General features: G+C 42.4%; 1 protein-coding gene and 1 long non-coding RNA gene across 3 annotated transcripts in view; one reads left to right on the top strand and one right to left on the bottom strand.

Moving 5' to 3' along the window:
• LOC115135219 (serine/threonine-protein phosphatase 2A 56 kDa regulatory subunit delta isoform-like) overlaps window positions 1-21,334 on the bottom strand; it is a 64,985-nt gene that overhangs the window by 5,452 nt on the left and 38,199 nt on the right. Inside the window, exons 4-16 of one of the 2 annotated variants that reach the window (XM_029669677.2) lie at window positions 16,580-16,779; window positions 15,105-15,215; window positions 14,840-14,932; window positions 14,096-14,226; window positions 13,670-13,729; window positions 13,470-13,578; window positions 13,294-13,347; window positions 11,903-12,073; window positions 3,015-3,142; window positions 2,595-2,696; window positions 2,341-2,413; window positions 622-660; window positions 383-499 (exon numbers count right to left, since the gene is read on the bottom strand). In XM_029669677.2, the coding sequence (XP_029525537.1) occupies window positions 383-499; window positions 622-660; window positions 2,341-2,413; window positions 2,595-2,696; window positions 3,015-3,142; window positions 11,903-12,073; window positions 13,294-13,347; window positions 13,470-13,578; window positions 13,670-13,729; window positions 14,096-14,226; window positions 14,840-14,932; window positions 15,105-15,215; window positions 16,580-16,779 (1,388 nt within the window). Of the gene's footprint in view, window positions 1-358; window positions 500-621; window positions 661-2,340; window positions 2,414-2,594; window positions 2,697-3,014; window positions 3,143-11,902; window positions 12,074-13,293; window positions 13,348-13,469; window positions 13,579-13,669; window positions 13,730-14,095; window positions 14,227-14,839; window positions 14,933-15,104; window positions 15,216-16,579; window positions 16,780-21,334 lie in introns of both variants that reach the window. The other variant, XM_029669676.2, reaches the window with a different exon arrangement.
• LOC135573683 (uncharacterized) lies at window positions 5,976-11,650 on the top strand. The gene is made up of 2 exons (XR_010464835.1): window positions 5,976-7,185; window positions 8,970-11,650. It is a non-coding gene; the product is annotated as an uncharacterized LOC135573683 (long non-coding RNA).

Genomic DNA, 21,334 nt, shown 5'->3' with positions numbered 1-21,334 from the left:
ACATGGTCTGGTGAATTCATAAACTGACATGAGTTGGTTGAGGAATACATTTAAAAACTTTAAAAACATAGAAAGATGAAAAGAAGAAATAAAGAAGAAGAAACAAACATATGAAAAATCAACAGAACAGAGCTGTTTTTTCTTAATCCATTGATTAGTTGGTAGGTGTATTAATACTATCCTGAACGACAGCCTGCAGGTGGGCGTACAGTATGTGGTACGGGTGGTTTGAGTACATACCTGTGATTCAACAAATGAAGGCCTTGACGATTCATTGATTAGTAGGTGTGTTAGTAAGTGATTAGGCTGGAAAAACAGCCTGCAGGTGGGCGTATGTAGGCTAGACAGAGCAGTGTACCTGTGAGTGTGCTGGTAGTTGTACCTGTGTGGCCTCTGTCTCGACAGTCTTCTTCAGCAGCTGAATGTCCTCAGCAGTTGGCGTCTCCGTCTCCATGGAGTACAAGGGCACCCCTCCCGGACTCTCATTGTACATCATGTACTGGAAGATTACAGACACAAATTAGTTGTATCTGGTCTGGATACAGCCTGTGAAATACACCCACGAATGTACCAAGAGCAACATCAGACAACCCATTGAATTCAGTAAGAAAAGAGGCAGACCTCTTCTTGTGGGTGGAGACCAGGTCGGAGGTTGGCAACCTGCAGAGAAAGTAGAAGTTACACCATGGCTACATTCACTGAAGCACAATTCCTCTTAATTAAAACTTCAGCTATTTGTGCCTGAGCGCTTGGAGCTGGGAATCAGTCATGAGAGATGATCAACGGTGATAATTAGATGTGTCTGGAACAAAAGGACTTTACAAAGTCTAATTAAAGCATGACCCTGTTTAAAACCCTAAGATCCCTGCCTACACCTCTTAATGTGCAGACAATTTCACACGCAACCATAGCAACATAATTGCTGAGGACTGAGGAGTTTCTCCCCCTTTTGGTTGCTTTTTACCCCCTTTTTCTCCCCAATTTCGATGTTGTCTCATCGCTGCAACTCTCCAACGGGCTCGGGTGGCAAAGGTCAAGTCATGACCCGCCAAACCTCGCTTCTTAACACCCGCCCGCTTAACCCGGAAGCCAGATGCACCAATGTGTCGGAGGAAACACTGTTCAACTGATGATCGGAAGTCAGCCTACAGGTGCCCGGCCCACCACAAGGAGTCGCTTAGAGCGCGATGAGCCAAGTAAAGACCCCCCCCCCCCCGGCCAAACCCTCCCCTTCCGGACGATGCTGGGCCAATTGTGCTCCGCACTATGGGACTCCCGGTCACGGCCGGTTGTAACACAGCCTGGGATCGAACCCGGGTCTGTAGTGACGCCTCAAGCACTGCGATGCCGTTTGCGTCACGTGTGTGAGCGTTGCAAAATAATTTTCAACATACATGTTATTCAATTATTGCACCCATACTGCTCGAGTGCCAACGAGCATCTGCGTTGCCAATCGCTAAAATAGAAGTCAAGTAGAAATAGAATAATCACACAAAGGGAATGGACAAGTTCATATACAAGTTTTTGCTCCTCCCTTGTACTTGATTGATGAATTAAGGCCACTAATTGGTAAACAACTCCCCTCACATGTTTGTCTAGGTCAAAAATCCACAGACACTAGGACCTCCATGGAATGAGTTTGACACCCCTGATATAGGGCCTTGAAACTCAACTCTGGGACCTCGAAGCCACTGCTTGTTTTCATTGTTCCCCTCCAATCAGGGACTGATTTAGACCTGGAACACCAGGTGAGTGCAATTTATTTTAAGATTGTTTCTGTTCTGAGTTTGAAGGCTCTATATTAATTTGTCCATTCCCTTAGTGTGATTATTTAACCTTGCTTAAATAAGAAATGTTTTTATGGTGAGCGAGTGTTGCGCCTTTTCCTTTGCAATGATGATTACATTTTTTGGTTGCACCTCGACTTACGTTGGTTGAGCACCCTTCTCTACTTCTTTCCAAAATACATGACCCTAAGCATTATGGGATGCTAATTGCTTAATTAACTCAGGAACAACGCTTGTGTGGAAGCACCTACTTTCAATATACTTTGTATCCCTCATTTACTCAAGTGTTTCCATTATTTTGTCAGTTACCTGTATTTGCAGGATCAGAACAGACAGGATGCGTGTTGCTAGGTCACCATTAATTTGATACTACATACAGTACACTTTTTGGGGGCAAATCCAATTATGCAGTGTCCATCTACAAATGTGTATATGGAAATAAATTGCAGTGTCTCATTTCCTGAGCCTACTCCCTAGAACAACGTGATGCGAATGTTCCACAATGCATGGGGATAGGGTAGTGGTGTTTTTGACATCCTGCCATAGGGATCACCTGTGGGTTATGCTTGGCCAGCTCCTCTATCTTTTGCCAGACCTCCTCACGCTCCTTCAGCTTGCACTTCTCTCTGAAAACACATCAGCAACAACAAAAACTACAGAGTTGGAGCCAACCAGGAAATCAGCTAGCTTGGCATTTTACTGTGCTTTGAGGGAGAGGATCAATAATTCCAGACAGGAATAAAGGAAGGTGCTGATTTACTAGAAGACCATGCAGATGTCCTCTTTGAACATGCCCAGTGGACTCACTTCTGTTTTTCAGCCTTGTACTGCTGGGTGCAGTCATCAAACAGCTTCTGGTTCATCTCCATGAAGAGCTTCAGGGCGTTGTAGATCAGCCCATGGATTGTCCTGAAGAGAGGAAGGGCATGTAAACACAATGCAATATGTGCAAGTTAACATACAATGAATCATTGAAATGCATATTTCAGCGAGTGCTGTACATCAAATGTTTTGATGGATTATATTCAAAAGGATCCAGCGTCCTATTTTCAGGGGGAGAAAAATATTTCTGCACTTTTGCAAATTGTATTTTCTTCCATTACAACTATTCATAGGTTTCTTCTCTCAAATGTGAACCCAGTGTCCTAATAGCCAGGCTTGTTTTGGATGCACGCAAGTTCAGCAGGAGCATTGATCTTTCAATTGACTTGGCTGCAGGGGTCGTACTTGTTCCAGTGGCTCTTGGAGTTCTTGTAGAGAGCAGGGAACATGATGGGGAGGATCTTGGCTGCGTTGTCGCTGATCAGGCTCATAATGTACTCGTTGTTCCAGTAGTACAGCGCCCTCTCTGCCACCTTGAGAGCACAACACAGGAGTCAATCAGAGACAATACACCCCTTGTCATCTAAGTGGTCTTCTTCTATTGTGGGTATTGTAAAGTTCCTGTTCATGACCGAATATCGCACTCGATTCTAATACCGATAGAGGAAAATATGTTTGAAATGACTAATTATGTATACATTCCAATCAGAAACTGACTAGTCCAAATGCTATAATGTACTGTCCCTCTTGCTCCCTTTCACAATTGTATATAATGTAGTCAGGAAGTTTAGTAACAATGAAGGTCTGTTCTTTAAGTTAATTCAGTTGTACAAATCTCCAGGTGGTGGGAACGGACCATCTCCAAAATGGTCGGGAATGTTGATTTATGCTGACTGGCCTTGACTTCGTGCTGATAACGCGGAGGCTTGAGAATTAGAGGGGCCCTCTGTTTGTGAAACGGAACGTTTGGAAAACGCTGACGTCATTTTCAGTTTATAACCTGTGGTAATGTGTGTAAGCATTTAGTACTCTCTGGAATTAAACGCTCTTTACCTGGCTTTTAAGACTGGTCTCGATCTACTTCATGCATAATTAATGAACTTACACCTCATTAATGAATAGAAACGAGTGTGAAATTGGTTTTGGCAATTAAAGCATAGAGTAATTTAGAATTTCTCTATCAATTTGGTCCTTTGAGCCGGATCTAAAAACCTCTCCCTGTTATCTGAAGTTAATACGCTGGAAATCGTGCACGGACGAGTTTTTGACTCGTTTTACTAAAGACCTGACCTCTGAATTGAGGTTCAAAATTAAAACAGGCCTGCGTATTATCACGGAGGACAGGAAGGGTGACTAGATACAACGAACAGTGCTTTTCCCAGTCGGCAGCAGGTAAAGTAGCCTTTATTCTCGAATTTGGGAGGGATTATTTAGGATATTTATTGATTAAAATGTTATGAAGGAGTTGAATTTGATCAATAATAGGTGCTTGAATATTCCGAACAAATAAAATGGGTTTCTACCGGGGGTATTAACCAGGATATCGATAAAAAGGAAGCAGGGTCCGAAATTGACCCTGAGGTAAGGTGCACTACCACCAAATAAACTAGAGCTTAATACGGCCTGGTTTTGCAAGCCAAGGATTATTAAGGAGTGATATAGTACGCATTGGAGAATTAGGACGCTTGTTCCGTACAAATAGGATGGCCAATAATTCAATAAACATACCTAAATAAAGTCTTTACCTAATAGTCTATCTGTATATGGGAAGCTGACTGCGGAAAGTAGCGGATAGATATGTTAAAACAGGTGAGGATAAATTAGGCTTGGTGAGAAGGCAGGGTAATTCTAGGCGAACAGAATAAATGAACCTGTACAATGCTGAAAGAAATTAATATCAAATGATAAGTGATTAGTCTAGATTAGTGAGATTCGAGACATTAACGATTGAATGTCCCAGAAGGAATATCCTATGGGGAAAATGTGATGTCCGATCAAAAGTCTTCTATGGACGCGGTTCACAGGATGGAAAATACATACTGATTATTTTTAAATGAACGATGATTACTGTATACGGGTGAGTTAAATGTCAGATTGAACAATGTATCCAGCGGAAAGACGGAACAAGTGACCCCATAGATATAAAGGTCTTTATTTAGATTATGGGGAACAATTGAGTTGCTTTTCCGTTGGTCATTTTCAATCAACTCTACAGATTAAGCTATATTTGGGGCGATATTTTAGTTCAAAGTCCTAAAGGAATAGGGATTACTGTAGTGATCGCTATATACGGGTGAAAACTAATATCAGATTGAACGACGAGTGGACGGAAACTTTTGAGACTCGGTCTATTTTGTCTTCGGTCAACCCTACAAGTAGGCTGATTTGGAACGACAATTTTAGTAAAAGTCCTAAAGGAACAGTAATGTATTGTATACGGGTGAGATTTAATGTCAGACTTTAGTAGAGTAAGATTTCCATAAAAGAGCTAAACTTAAATCATGAGAAACGCACCCGACCGAGATGGAAAATACATACTGATTATTTTTAAAGGGACACACACATGGCAAGCAGAATAGTAACTAGAAGTAACTAAGTAACGGTAAATTACAAATTTATAGAACTGCACGCATATAGAATTTAAAATTATATAGAAAGGCATAGATAAGTGTTTAAAGACCATAGCTACTAGTAACGGTAAGGATTAAGAATGGGGAGAAAGGCCTCGAAAGAAGCCCCAGAACTGACGGGAGATCGAGCGATGTATGTATGGGGGTCTTTCCCGGTTCTTGGTAGTCAGTGTTCTTGATAGTGAAAAGTGATCGTGTGGTTGAGGTTCCGTGGGAAGAAACGGAACAGGTGATTACTGTATACGGGTGAGTTAAATGTCAGACTTTAGATTAATGAGAATCCTAAACTGAGAGAAAACGTTGGGCGTTTGTATTTGGGTTATTTTCTGTTGTCTAGATGTCGGAGTAACAACTTCAGATAACTGTGAAAATGGGTATATTTGCGGAGAGTCTCAGTCAAATTCCATTGTGCTGGTAGGGGAATGGTGAGCGCGGCAGTCTCACCTACGGTAATCCACGGTTCGGTTCCCGTTTAACTAAAATTGATTTTAGATCGTAATTGACCTATTTGCATGTTTTGCCTGAAAAATACGGTCGCCAGTGTTTGCAAAAGATATAACGGAACGGATATTATGTGTTCTAGATAGAATTGATAAAAGAAGTCATTAAAAATAATGGCGAGGCAATGTCAATGTAAAACGCTAAAATGATCTGGTGGAATAATGTATTGAGATGAGAGTCGTAATTAAATAGATGTATCATAGAAGAGAGTTACCTAAAGTTAAATGGAGGGGATACCAGAGAGATACAATTCAAGCCTGCCTGGACGTTACGGCTAATTATGAATCAATTGACATGAGAAGTTTAACACAAAAACATGGTACGTTTAATGTTAGGGTATAGTAAATTGAGAAATTCGGTTGAGTTGACTCTGATGATTAGAATTTAAAACTGAACTCAATCTGAATAGGGAATATATATTTTACAAAGGCGGGCAGATTTGTGCCTACAGCCAAGCAAAGGAATTGCTAGACACTCAATGGGGCTATATAGTGCAACGCTTTGGACTATAAATTAGGTAAGAATAGTTTAATCGTAAGAAGTTGTGATTGTTTTTCTGATTATTGATCTTTGGTTAAGGTAACACCAGTGAATTTGAACAAAAAGTAACGTATTCTAAAAATGATCTGATTTCCGTTCTCCAAATGAAAAGTCTTATCTTAAAGGGACAGTGCACGGTAATCACAGTGGTTTGAGTGTATGACAGTGGAAAAAATATTGTGGGACGACAATTCAAAGAGAGAAAAATAAGTTACATGAAACATCAAGAGATTTAAAACGAACGACGTGAAGGGATCATAAGAATTATTGGGTGTCGTTGTAGGAGTAAATGTTTGGGTTAAGGGGATTTCCCTGTTCCCAGAGACAAGGCATTTTTAGGGCGAGCACTCGCTAATGCTGGTCTGAGTTGTAATTAGACAAGTGAATAACGTATTGGGAATAGAGTTGTAATTAAAATACTAAGTCAAAGACGAGACAGGTATTTAGAGCAAAATGGATTCTAAATGATAACAAAGAGACAATTATGATTTATGCCCATCAAAAAGCTTTTATAAAATTGGCGAATTTAGAGATGTTGGTTGGGGGGGTAAATTATAATTCAGGATTTGAACAGATGTGAAAAATTAGGTTTGGTTAATCGAACAAGAATTATTTACAATTCATTTGAAGTCGCTACGAATTGGCAGATTGAGCGCTTGATGATGACGTCACTAGCGCGACACTTTTGTCACCAGAAGACTGGGAATAACGGAGCAAACTGTATGGCTATTAGAGTGTGTATCGAGGCTTCGAGTAAACCTTTCAGAAGTTGAGATAAAAGTGTTTTGTTTATTTGTTTATTGGTTATAGTCAATTTTTGGGTTTGATTTAACTTAGTTGAACAGTGTGTTCTGGCGGGTTTAGGTAGAACTCTTTGTTCCGGAACGGATGAAAGTTACCCATAAGTAAGTAAATTAAAAAAGCCATGAGGGAATGCAAACGCATATTTATTAAATATCGGGGATTAAATTACGGATTCCTTACACTGCGAAATGTACGACATTTGCGGCAGAGAGAAAAAGTAATGCATTGGATAATAATGTAATCGGGTGAATTGTATCTAAAGGTAGCATGGTCATTTAAGTAAACATATCCGTAGACGATGTTTAAAACTTATGATTAATGATTTGAGTCAAAGGGGAATTATCATTAGGTTTTAGTTATAGTTCACTTATTGAGTTTCTGATTCGAGGTAGCATTAGTGAATGATAGTTAGGGATGTGGTGTCACTTTTAGAGGCCTCCTGGGATTATAATTTTGGGGGAGAGAGCAGCTTTAAACGACCAAATTGAAAAAGGTCTGCAAATTATATATATATAAAACAACTGTTAGAACGATTTGTTTTAGTGCAAGGAGATTTTAAAGAGACACGCTCACATATGGAACCTTATGAGATGTTTTTTTTATGGGTTTGAATTATACAGGTGACTATTTCTATTGTAAGGATAAAAGGGATCTTTATGTCTAATATGGTATGACCTTTTGACCTTATCATGACTGGCTTCTGGGGTCTGATCAGCCCCAGGGGAGAGTCATTTGTATAATGAATGGGGTCATATTGAGTTACTAGTTTTAAGGTAAATTCATTAGAAATGAAGCAGTTCTGGTTGAGGGTTTAGAATTACTGTTTGAACCGCAAATGAGAAAGTGGTTCAGGATTCTGTCTTATAACATTAGCTGTGAGGTTTTTTTGAATGGGCTATTAGGAAGTCTGTATTGTAACAGAGAGAAAGTCATGTTCATCATTGAGAATAAATAGGGGAAGATAACATATTTTGAGCCAACAGGGCAGGGAAGAAATTGAGGTATTTTTATTTGATTTTAACACCCGTGTACAGGAGTGTCAAAAGACGGGGGACATTACCTGTGTAATGGGGGAGGGTGTCCGTATGGGGATTACATGATAACCAACTTGGGACAGTTCTGGGACTGGAGAAGAGGATATCCTTATGGCATAGGGAATCCCACAAAGGTGGATAGGTTTTCCATGATATGGGGAAACCTGGGAGTACTGTTGAACTTTATTATTTGTTATTAATGTGATGTGCTGCTTGCATCATACCGTGTAGGTATTAAATCCATGTTATTGTCAGATAGAATACTGAGGGTCCCCAAGGAGAGGGCTTGTTAGTGTAGGAAGGATTTTTAATATGGTTAGCATTTATTAGATTATAAGTTTTTAAATAGTATTATATTTAACAGGAATATAGGACATCTATGAGGAGTTAGGATTATTGTTAGGATTAAGATAGATTGATTAAGGAATTTGGAGAAAAGCCGCTCATAGACATGTTTTTTTTTCTAAAAGAGGGTCCATGGGTTTGTAGTTCCCATGTAGTTCAAATTTGGAAAACATGAGAAACATACAGAGGAGCCCTCCCCCGCACTGCAGAGACCTTGAAGGTTGGAGAGCAGAGAAGTTAGAGGGGGGGCCAGGAAGAGAAAAGATAACATCCTAAATGGAATTTCAGACATAAGGATAATTCACTAAATCTTATCTAAGTCATTGTATAAGAATAAGGCAAGGTTGTTACCTGGGCAGAGCCAGGTAACAAAAGGGGGATGGGTAAATAGTGTTCTAGAATAGGATGTGACCTACGGGATAATTAACTAATAAAAATAAAAATAAATGTTAATTGGTTTGACGAATAAGAAACTGTTTTATTAACCAAACCTGTATGGTCAAAAGTTTTATGCCCAGCAGGAGAACTACAGAGGGAGGTGGCACACGAGATTCAACCAGGAGACTGGATCCAATCACGAAAAAGAAAAAAAACTGGAAGCAGCCTCGGTATGAGGGACCATTCCAAGTACTACTGGTGACTGCCTTCGCTGTGAGATTAGCCGAAAGAGCTACCTGGGTACATATCACACATTGTAAGAGGTTAAGTCACACTAGCACTGTCGGACGATCACAGGAGAAGGAGAGGAACCGTGACCCATATGGAACGGGGGTCAAACTCCTTCTGAAGATTCCCTATACCCGACCTTTCCCCAGCTGTGAGCGTTCATAGAAGTGAAGTGATGGCTTGGCCTCTGGCTGTTGATATGTTCTCGGGGAGAGGGTGGGGCTTCACGTGCGCACTGACCGTCCTGAGCTGTTTTATTGTGGGGGCCATATTCCTGATTCAACATGATCCCCCGGAAAGTGCCAAAGAGGATAATTTGACTCATGTGCTAGATGAGGGAAATGGGATGTTACCTAAGATTCTCAGAAGGTCACTGAAACAAAATAGTAAGGAAGTGAGGGTGGAATTGGGCAAGGATCTCTCAGTAGAATTTTGTGTAGATCAATTGGGTTCATTCACTCCTTGGCAGTCTAGAACCATGGGACTCTATGGGAAGTATTTGTGTAAATCACCATATTGATCGTGGACAGGTCATAGCTCACACTGAAAGGGATGGCTACGTAAACCCATACACTCAATTTGGGACCAGGTGGAGTATAGTAAGGGTTGGCGTTTTGGACTGTGTTCCTGAACAGAGGAAGTATTGTATAAAGGTACGAATAGTTCAGACCAAAGACCTCAAAGAAGTTATAGAAGTGGAGACTGGGTTTGGGGAGTCCAACTTATGGTTGGAATGGATTCAATACGGCCAGATCAGTGGCTAAAGAAGAATGTTATGTCTGTGCGAACGCTAAACACCAGTTAACAACTATCCCTTTTCCACTGAACGGAATTAATTCCCCTAAGGGAATGGCATGTATGGTAAAGCTGTTCATGAAAGCAGGAATGCCAGATAATGACAGTTGTCACTATTTATATCCCCAGGAACCAAGTTGGTACAGAGAAAATGACCACTGACGAGACCATGTCTGAATTGACAGGCTGGTTGAACTCTGGGGATTTCAATGAAATAAAATGGGCCAGTGTCGCCATCTGGTGGTTGTGCGGGGGAATGAGTTTGACTGATTGGACGGGTTAGGAATGCCTTTTACACTCATACAACACCAAGACATGAAGTTAGCCAAAACGAGAGAGAAGAGATGCTCCATCTGGGTCTTTTGACGACAGAGTATATATTGATAACATTGGGGTTCCACGAGGGGTGCCGGATGAGTTCAAGGCAAGAAATCAGATACTAGCAGGATTAGAGTCAAGTATTTTTTGGTGGTCTACTCTCAATAAGAATGTAGACTGGATTAATTATATTTATTATAATCAACAGCGCTTTATCAATTATTCCAGAGATGCGATTAAAGGGTTGGCAGAACAGACTGAAGCAACCAGCCTGATGGCTTGGCAGAATAGAATTGCATTGGATATGTTATTGGCTGAAAAGGGAGGAGTATGTGTGATCTTCGGGAACATGTGTTGTACTTTCATCCCGAATAACACAGCTCCGGACGGATCTGTGACCAACGCCTTAGCTGGTTTGACCACCCTGGCTCACGAGTTGGCAGAAAACTCTGGGGTGGATCCTTCCCTGACTAATTGGTTTGATAGTACATTTGGAAAATGGAAAAGTGTTGTAATCACGGTGTTTTGGGCTGTATCTACCTGTATGACTGTTTTAATTTTATGCGGCTGTTGTCTAATTCCCTGTGTGCGAGGCCTTGTTTCCAGGACTCTGGAAAGATCAATGACCCTGCAGATGGTGCGTTATGGGCCGATTCCAGATTCTGACCTGTGGAGGACTGAAGGCATGTCTACAGAGGAAGTGGACGAATCCGGATCTGTCATTTGTGGGGAATTTATGTTTGATGAGAATAGTATTGAGATGAAGGGGAATTAGATTGTAATTTGTTTCAATGATTAAACAGTTTTTTGATAAAGATTGTAAAAAATTTTTTAAAAAAAGAAAGAATCCTGAAAGAGGAGTTATGATTCTGATGCAGATTTAAAAACAGTTGGAGTTAAGGTTAGATTTGATTGAAGATGGGTGAAGTGTCGGTTAAACATTTATAATAATATTTTTATTTTGAAGATTTGAATGTATAATATTTGATCAAAGGGAGGATTGATAGAGGAAAATATGTTTGAAATGACTAATTATGTATACATTCCAATCAGAAACTGACTAGTCCAAATGCTATAATGTACTGTCCCTCTTGCTCCCTTTCACAATTGTATATAATGTAGTCAGGAAGTTTAGTAACAATGAAGGTCTGTTCTTTAAGTTCATTCAGTTGTACAAATCTCCAGGTGGTGGGAACGGACCATCTCCAAAATGGTCGGGAATGTTGATTTATGCTGACTGGCCTTGACTTCGTGCTGATAACGCGGAGGCTTGAGAATTAGAGGGGCCCTCTGTTTGTGAAACGGAACGTTTGGAAAACGCTGACGTCATTTTCAGTTTATAACCTGTGGTAATGTGTGTAAGCATTTAGTACTCTCTGGAATTAAACGCTCTTTACCTGGCTTTTAAGACTGGTCTCGATCTACTTCATGCATAATTAATGAACTTACACCTCATTAATGAATAGAAACGAGTGTGAAATTGGTTTTGGCAATTAAAGCATAGAGTAATTTAGAATTTCTCTATCAAATACCAATTACTTTCAATTGACATGACAAGTTATTTTTCCTTCCTGAAGGCAATTTTATATTCTGTTATGTTTGGTGAAGCAGAATGAGTAAACACAGCAGTGTGAGTGAGCTTGAGGCAGGCGTAGTGTACCTGGAAGTGTGGACTGGACACACACTTGGCCAGCTGTCTGAACAGCGGCTCCATGATCTTGACGAACTCAGAGGGCTCGATGACGTCCAGGATCTCCTCCAGCTCGTTGAGGAACATCACCTCTTTGGGGCTGTGGGTCTTAGGCCAGAACTTCAGCAGGCCCATGATCACCTCAGGGTCAAATCATTAACACAAAATTAACATTCAACGCCCACAACAGCAAAAAATCGATGTTTTTGCACCTCCACTGAACATTTTCATAATCCATATATTTTAGCTAGTTTGGATGAAAAAAAATCATATCTAACCATTAATAAATGGTATAATTGCGTGATATGATGCATTTTGCAACCCCACTCCCCCGTCGCACCAAGATGAATGGTTTTGACCACTAAAGTTTTGCTTCACTACACGCTCCACTGCTTTGATTGGTGCAGCTAGAAACCACAAGTGTCTATCCTATAATGAAAAAGGCACCCGTGAAAAATTATTCAAAGAACTTGTTTATCTGTTTTGTTGTGCTGTCGTTACATTTGTATTGGTGTTTTAGTGTTTCTCCCTTTTTTTTATTTTTTACCTTTATTTTACTAGGCAAGTCAGTTAAGAACAAATTCTTATTTTCAATGACGGCCTAGGAACAGTGGGTTAACTGCCTGTTCAGGGGCAGAACAGATTTGTACCTTGTCAGCTCGGGGATTCGAACTTGCAACCTTTCGGTTACTAGTCCAACGCTCTAACCACTAGGCTACCCTGCCGCCCCAGGGTGTTGATATCATTTGCGGCGTGCATCATGAGCAAAGTCATTGTAGCCTATCATTTCACTTCACCTGTGAGAACCAAGAGCACGGGCTGACTTGGCTTTGACGTACCACAGCCGGAAAGCTTATCAACAGCCCAACAAAGGTTTTCACCGTGTCCAATACAACATAGAAAAATACATCTCTAGCCCAAACCATTCAATAGATATTGCCAGAGCTTCATCTTATTATTTCTAACAATTTCTAATGCTTCTGACAAATTCAGCTCCAGAACCAACCATAGCCTAGCCAGCTGGATAATTTTTTGAAAATGTGTAGTAAAACCCCCCCAGCAAAAACAGATAATATTAGCTAGCTAGATAAGGTTAACAAGATACCTAGCTGGATAAGGTTAGCATTCTAGCTAGCTTCAGTGACTGTCAGTGCCCTATTTGTTGTTGTTTCTCCACTCCACGTTGAAATCATCACGACGTTCCCACCCCCAATTCGTGAATATGTATATATTAGGAGCCTACGTCATTCTTCTGAGGTGGAACCAAATCCAAGCATTTTCTAGGACAGGAATTACGTCAAAACAGGGGCGGCAACTTCCTCTAGAGGGCCCTTTCACTGTGTGATGAGTATTAAACTCACCGGTTCAGTTAGACTGCTGTCCTTTTCCAAGAACTGCACAACGCAATATGCCAGCTGTGGAGAGATAAAGAGAGAGACAAGTCGTATGAGTAAGAGCATATCAGCAGGAACTTAAATGAGAGGCACGTCTGAGCCTCATGCTGTGTGTGGGGGGGGCTTTCAGAGCACTGCGATACCTGGGGGTGGTAGACGCTGAGTGACTTCACTTTGTGAAGCGGCAGCAGCCCTCGGATCAGGAACATTTTGTGCTCCTCTTTCAATGGCAGGGCAAAGCCGTTGATTATGCTGGGGATAAGGGACAATGGAAGATTTGTTTGAGATGAATAGGAACAGAGCATGTGTTGAGGGGATAGTACACTGTGCAGTGTGCACTCACCTTCCTAAGATTTCTAAGAGCTCTGCGATTCCATTGTGATGCTCCGTTTCATATATAAACCTGCAATATGAGACCAGACCAAGGTCAACTATCGATTACATTACACAGATAACAGATATACTGACACATCTTCTTACATACATCAAACACAACCTCAACATTTGACAACCTTGCAGTTTTTTTCTTTGTTGTGGTTACATATCGATCCTCCCAAGAACAGACAGACTCACTCACACTCTGTGAATAGATTTCAATGGCGGGGGATGTAGCTGCTTGCAAGACAGACGCATAGAAACAGAATAACTAGAACGGGCATCTCCCCAATCAAGTCAGCATCCTGTGTTAGGTGGACCGACAGCCACATTGGGTGTACCTGTAATTCTATTTCTATGGACAGACATAACTGGTGTAAAAGCCATATCTCACCTGTAGAATATGTTGTTGATCTGTCTGCGGATGTAGGCCCGGAGGCCCAGGAACTTGCCGTAGATCCTGTGGAGGATGGTCTTCAGGAAGTCCCGCTCCCTGGGGTCTTCACTGTCGAACAGCTCCAGGAGCTGTGGGGGTGGAGGAGGGACATGATCAGGCATATGCGTTCAAGAAACTAGCACTACTCAATAAAATAGATACAAAATGGGACACTTGCAATTGTAGAGGCAAAACATTTTTCAATCAGGCAAAGGTAGAAAATATACTATTCGTCAGACAAATAGTCCATTCACTGATACACAAAAATGTTCCTGAACATGTAGCACAAAGTATTAAGTGGTGCGGTGAAAACAAAATGACACTGCCATGAGATTTGATAGAGGCTGGGTTTTGCCATAACATAATGCAAGGCCATGTGTGTTTGGAGCCCAGGCCAGCACTCAGAAAGTGAGTAGGCTGACTCAAGTCCTTAACATTCATTTCCAGCAGTGGTGGATGGGAAGCATCATGTGGTCAGATGGAGCAGAGTGATCCCTGCTAATTCCCTCTCAGCTCTCATGTCTCTCTACTGTGTGGGTGGGAGACGGAAGCTGGCCAAGGTATGAGTGAACACACATACACAGCATAATTCCCAACTGCCTGGGTGCCAGGATATTACACATACTGCCAATTAAATATTTTAACAGCTCAGCAGTTACAGGGAGTGAAGTTTGTGTTTTGTTGGAGGAGAGGGATACTTACAGACAGTACAAACTTTTGGTCAATGTATTTTTTAGCGACATTAGGCTGGAAATCAGGGGACTCCAGGAATCGTAAGAAGAATTCATACACCAGCTAGAGGGAAGAAAAAGAAGACATTGAGATAAAAGGTTGGTGTGATTTGAGGCTGAAAATACTGAAGGGGGGGAAAAAAGTATTAAAAAAAGTCAAAAAAATGATAGTCTAAATTTCAAATGTAAGAAAATATTCACGCTTACACTCACATGTGCACGCACACACACGTTACCTGTAAGTGTGGCCAGGCAGCCTCCAGTGTGGGCTCGTCCTCCTCTGGGTCAAACTCAGCCCCTGTGGGGTTGGAGGATGGTGGTAGGGTCCTGAACAAGTTGATTGAAAACTGAACAGGGCAGAGGAGAGATGTCAATCAACATGGCAACAATCAACAACTCTAAAGCTGCCATCCGATTGTAAGTGTTAGGAAAACACAGCACAGCCCATCTGATAATCTGATACCACACAAAAGGAACGACTTTCATAAGATCAGAGCACAGTGTGCCCTGGCCTCCTCTGCCTACCAATGAGAAAGACCCTAGTAAGGTCAGTTTATAAGGTAACCCTGGTAACTCTTGTTTAAAGGCTGTTTAGGTTAGCCCTGCTAACACTACCACTGGGAGAGCTGCAGTTGAGCAGCATCCCTCTGCCTGCATCCCTGCAGCTGACGCAACGCAACGCTTCCCCGGCACCTGCTTCTTGTCTCGGCCTGAGGCTGCCGCAGCACAGAGCCCCTTCGGCACTGAGGAGAGAGAGAGAGGCTGGAAATAGCCTGCCTGGCTCCACAGCTCCATCGCCCAACCTCAACCTCATTACAGAACACTGGGAGAGGGAGAGACGACAGCAGAAAGGGAACAGGAGGTGGTAGTTTTGAAAGAGGGACAGTGATGGACAGCGGGGAAGAGAAAGATATACAGTGGGATGGGGAGAGAGAAGGGAGGGGCGAGGGAGAGAGAAAGGGAGGATGAAGGAGGAAGAGAGGAAGAAGGGGAACGATATACAGAGGGGGAGATCCACATGAGGCCAGTGCTGTGGTGCATGGCCAACAATTCAGAGATGCTCAACGGAAGAGCAGATGTATGGGCTATAATTTGTGATGAATAATTGCTCAACATTTCCCAATGCACGCTTATTACTCGTTGAGCACAATGCTCAAATTTGTCACAAGCGGAGGGGGAGAGAATGACCCGGGGGGGAGGAGAGAGAGAAAGAAGAGGGTGAAATAATATCCCGGGGGAGGAGAGAGGGAGGGAGTACCTCAGAGGAGAGAAGAGAGGGAGAGTACAACAGGGGGAGGAGGGACAGAATTCCCCAGGGGGGAGGAGAGAGGGAGAATACCCCAGGAAGTAAGATATAGGGGGAAGAGAGAGGCATATAATAGCCCAGGGGGGAAAAGAGACAGAAAAGAGAAGCTTCCAGGGGGATTTGGCTCAATCTGACTTATCACTGACATATAAAACGACCTTTGGGTGCTCCTCAAGGGTTTGATGCTGATTCTCTCACCCTACTGTGCTGGGTGGAATCCTGAGCCAGGCTAAGCTGAAGTCATTGAACACAGAGTCAGGATGTGGCATACTGAGGTGACAGGGGGGCCTTGACAGCATGTTAACACCCACAACCTTCCCCTGAACATGGTGATTAAATACAGGCCCAAAACCTTCCACACTTTGTCAGGGTTTATGTACAGTCGGTGCATGGATCTCTTTTTACCATGATCACACCCTCTGGGTAGATGGACTCGGTGACCACATCGCGGTTGTGCGTGATGTACTCCACCATCTCATTCAGGCCAGCACGCTTCACCTCCTTGTACTTCAGGTCGCTCAGAGGGTCCGTGACAAAGTCAAAGAGCACGCAGCACTGCCGCAGCTTCTGCACAAACAGCTCCTCCCGGTCAATAAGGGGCGCATCTGAGGAGGAGAAAGGATGGGAAGATCAATGATATGCTGTATGTCTAGATTAGGGCTCTCCAACCCTGTTCATGGAGAGATACCTTCCTATAGGTTTTAACTCCAACCCTGTTCATGGAGAGATACCTTCCTATATGTTTTAACTCCAACCCTGTTCCTGGAGAGATACCTTCCTATAGGTTTTAACTCCAACCCTGTTCCTGGAGAGATACCCTCCTATAGGTTAACTCCAACCCTGTTCCTGGAGAGATACCCTCCTATAGGTTAACTCCAACCCTGTTCCTGGAGAGATACCCTCCTATAGGTTAACTCCAACCCTGTTCCTGTAGAGATACCTTCCTATAGGTTTTAACTCCAACTCTGTTTATTTATTTTTGATTTCACCTTTATTTAACCAGGTAGGCTAGTTGAGAACAAGTTCTCATTTACAACTGCGACCTGGCCAAAATAAAGCAAAGCAGTTTGACACATACAACAACAGAGTTACACATGGAATAAACAAACATACAGTCAATAATACAGTAGAAAAAGTCTATATACAGTGTGTGCAAATGAGGTAAGACAAGGGAGGTAAGGCAATAAATAGGCCATGGTGGCGAGGTAATTACAACATATCAATTAAACACTGAAGTGATAGATGTGCAGAAGATGAATGTGCAAGTAGAGATACTGGGGTGCAAAGGAGCAAGAAAAATAAATAAATAAATAAATACAGTATGGGGATGAGGTAGTTGGATGGGCTATTTACAGATGGGCTATGTACAGGTGCAGTGATCTGTTGGCTGCTCTGACAGCTGGTGCTTAAAGTTAGTGAGGGAGATATGAGTCTCCAGCTTCAGTGATTTTTGCAGTCCGTTCCAGTCATTGGCAGCAGAGAACTGGAAGGAAAGACGGCCAAAGGAGGAATTGGCTTTGGGGGTGACCAGTGAGATACCTTCCTATAGGTTTTTGCTACAACCCTGTAGGTTTTCGCTACAAACCGAATCTAGCTGGTTGAGAAGCTGAATCCGGTTAGTTACAACTGGGGTTGGAGCGAAAACCTACAGAGGGTAGCTCTCCAGGAACGGGGTTGGAAAACCCTTGGCTAGATAGTGATTCATAACTTCAGAAAACATTATACACTTGTTCTGTCATCCCACCATTTTGTGTCCAAGGCTAACATTGGGGATAAATTGTGAGATACAGATTCATACACCTCCATTCATAGACCTCCACGTTATTTACCCTGGCTCAATTGTACCCTTAGGGTTGTGAAACCCTGCTATTCCACACAGCTAGCTGTTTTACAATTCAGACTCCCTTATGCAACGAGGCTTTCATGAAACCACAGCACCCCACCTCCTCCTCCTCTTTTCCTGGATAATGAACATCAAGGTCTCCTGTACTTGTCAGCCCCCTCACGGAACTGAGGAAAATGGCATGACACTGTGGCATGGAGGCATGCAGACTCCACCTCACACACTGGTCTATAGGTGTTTAGGCCCTCCAGGACCGGAATTGAACAGCCTTGCCTCGGAGTGTGGTGTCAGGAAAATAACCTCACACTCAACGTCAACAAAACTAAGGAGATGATTGTGGACTTCAGGAAACAGCAGAGGGAACACCCCCCTATCCACATTGATGGGACAGTAGTGGAGAGAGTAGTAAGTTAAGTTCCTCGGCGTACACATCACAGACAAACTGAATTGGTCCACCCACACAGACAGCATCGTGAAGAAGGCGCAGCAGTGCCTCTTCAACCTCAGGAGGCTGAAGAAATTCGGCTTGTCACCAAAAGCACTCACAAACGTCTACAGATGCACAATCGAGAGCATCCTGTCGGGCTGTATCACCGCCTGGTACGGCAACTGCTCCGCCCACAACCGTAAGGCTCTCCAGAGGGTAGTGAGGTCTGCACAACGCATATCACCGGGGGCAAACTACCTGCCCTCCAGGACACCTACACCACCCGATGTCACAGGAAGGCCATAAAGATCATCAAGGAAAACAACCACCCGAGCCACTGTCTGTTCACCCCGCTATCATCCAGAAGGCGAGGTCAGTACAGGTGCATCAAAGCTGGGACCGAGAGACTGAAAAACAGCTTCTATCTCAAGGCCATCAGACTGTTAAACAGCCACCACTAACATTGAGTGGCTGCTGCCAACACACTGATTCAACTCCAGCCACTTTAATAATGGGAATTGATGGGAAATGATGTAAAATATATCACTAGCCACTTTAAACAATGCTACCTAATACAATGTTTACATACCCTACATTATTCATCTCATATGTATATGTATATACTGTACTCTATATCATCTACTGCATCTTTATGTAATACATGTATCACTAGCCACTTTAACTATGCCACTTTGTTTACATACTCATCTCATATGTATATACTGCACTCAATACCATCTACTGTATCTTGCCTATGCTGCTCTGTACCATCACTCACTCATATATCTTTATGTACATATTCTTATCCCCTTACACTTGTGTCTATAAGGTAGTAGTTTTGGAATTGTTAGCTAGATTACTTGTTGGTTATTACTGCATTGTCGGAACTAGAAGCACAAGCATTTCGCTACACTCGCATTAACATCTGCTAACCATGTGTATGTGACAAATACAATTTGATTTGATCTAGTGTGTTGTTGCTTGTTGTGTAATGTTTAAGCACACTTGGCGTGAATGCTTTACTATCATATCAGCTTAAATGAATAGGATTTACATGAATGACCCATTTCAAAGGGTCAGAACATGTTTGGATGTGAGCTATATTGTAGTGCGTTTTGGAGGATGTTGATTGAGTTGTGATAAAATATCATTATTCAATTTGCATTGTGGGATAAGTCCATGCAATCGAGTGGGTATGAGAAACACTTGAAACAAAGGAGGATTATGGTCAAGGACATAGACGTGAGGGTTGAGACGTTTTTCAAGAACACAAGGAACTGAATAAGAGGGAGAGGCTGGAATCTGGGGCACAGACAACAGTCCCAATAAAAGTACATTTGAGAAGAGCCTTAGAGAGTGGCACATAGATTTCTCATTGTACTGGGCAATACAAGTACCAAGACATGAGAAACTGGCTTTAAATTGGCAAGACTTAAAAAAAAAATGTTGTACCTTTATTTAACTAGGCAAGTCAGTTAAGAACAAATTCTTATTTTCAATGACGGCCTATGAACAGTGGGTTAACTGCCTGTTCAGGGGCAGAATGACAGATTTGTACCTTGTCAGCTCAGGGATATGAACTTGCAAACCTTCGGTTACTAGTCCAACGCTCTAACCACTAGGCTACCCTGCCGCCGCACTTGGTATCAAAGGTTATAAAACAAGTTCATAAATATATACAATACCAGTTGGTAACAGGATCTATTTTACTATAAAAGTAGGGGGTCTAAGTTGCAAATTGTGTGTCTACTGGAGGAATGATTCCATACATTTTTCAAATGAACTGCCAATATTCTATTCAAACAATGCAGTCAATCCACAGCCATAGATACAAATCAACAGATTTCAGCCAGTGGTACCAAGGCAGCAGCTACTCTTCCTGGGGTCCAAACACACTTGCTTCACACATAAAACTAAAGATAAAACAGTACATCATACATTATTACACCACTACATATCTACAATACAAAATGTATAATACCACCATACATTTACATTTTTACATTTAAGTCATTTAGCAGACGCTCTTATCCAGAGCGACTTACAAATTGGTGCATTCACCTTATGACATCCAGTGGAACAGTAGTGCATCTAAATCTTTTAAGGGGGGGGTGGGGGTGAGAGGGATTACTTTATCCTATCCTAGGTATTCCTTAAAGAGGTGGGGTTTCAGGTGTCTCCGGAAGGTGGTGATTGACTCCGCTGTCCTGGCGTCGTGAGGGAGTTTGTTCCACCATTGGGGGGCCAGAGCAGCGAACAGTTTTGACTGGGCTGAGCGGGAACTGTACTTCCTCAGTGGTAGGGAGGCGAGCAGGCCAGAGGTGGATGAACGCAGTGCCCTTGTTTGGGTGTAGGGCCTGATCAGAGCCTGGAGGTACTGAGGTGCCGTTCCCCTCACAGCTCCATAGGCAAGCACCATGGTCTTGTAGCGGATGCGAGCTTCAACTGGAAGCCAGTGGAGAGAGCGGAGGAGCGGGGTGACGTGAGAGAACTTGGGAAGGTTGAACACCAGACGGGCTGCGGCGTTCTGGATGAGTTGTAGGGGTTTAATGGCACAGGCAGGGAGCCCAGCCAACAGCGAGTTGCAGTAATCCAGACGATACAACAACATTACAATGTACGTGTTTATACAGTGAGTGTGTGTGTCTGTAACTGTGTGTTTTTATTCTTCACAGTCCCTGCTGTTCCATACATTGTATTTTTATCTGTTTTTTGTAACAGTATTTTTATTGGAATTTCACAATTTTCACCCATATTAAGAGATACAACAACAGAGACAAAGCACACAGAACAAAAACAAGAAAAACAGCCCCCACTTACCCATATCTACGTGCATATATATACACATACATATACATATACCCATGCATATACACACACATATGCATAC

The sequence above is a fragment of the Oncorhynchus nerka genome, linkage group LG10 (genome assembly GCF_034236695.1).
Source record: "Oncorhynchus nerka isolate Pitt River linkage group LG10, Oner_Uvic_2.0, whole genome shotgun sequence".
Lineage (NCBI taxonomy): Eukaryota > Metazoa > Chordata > Actinopteri > Salmoniformes > Salmonidae > Oncorhynchus > Oncorhynchus nerka.
The sequence above is the reverse complement of the archived record's forward strand: the minus strand, read 5'-3'. Positions and strand labels throughout refer to the sequence as shown.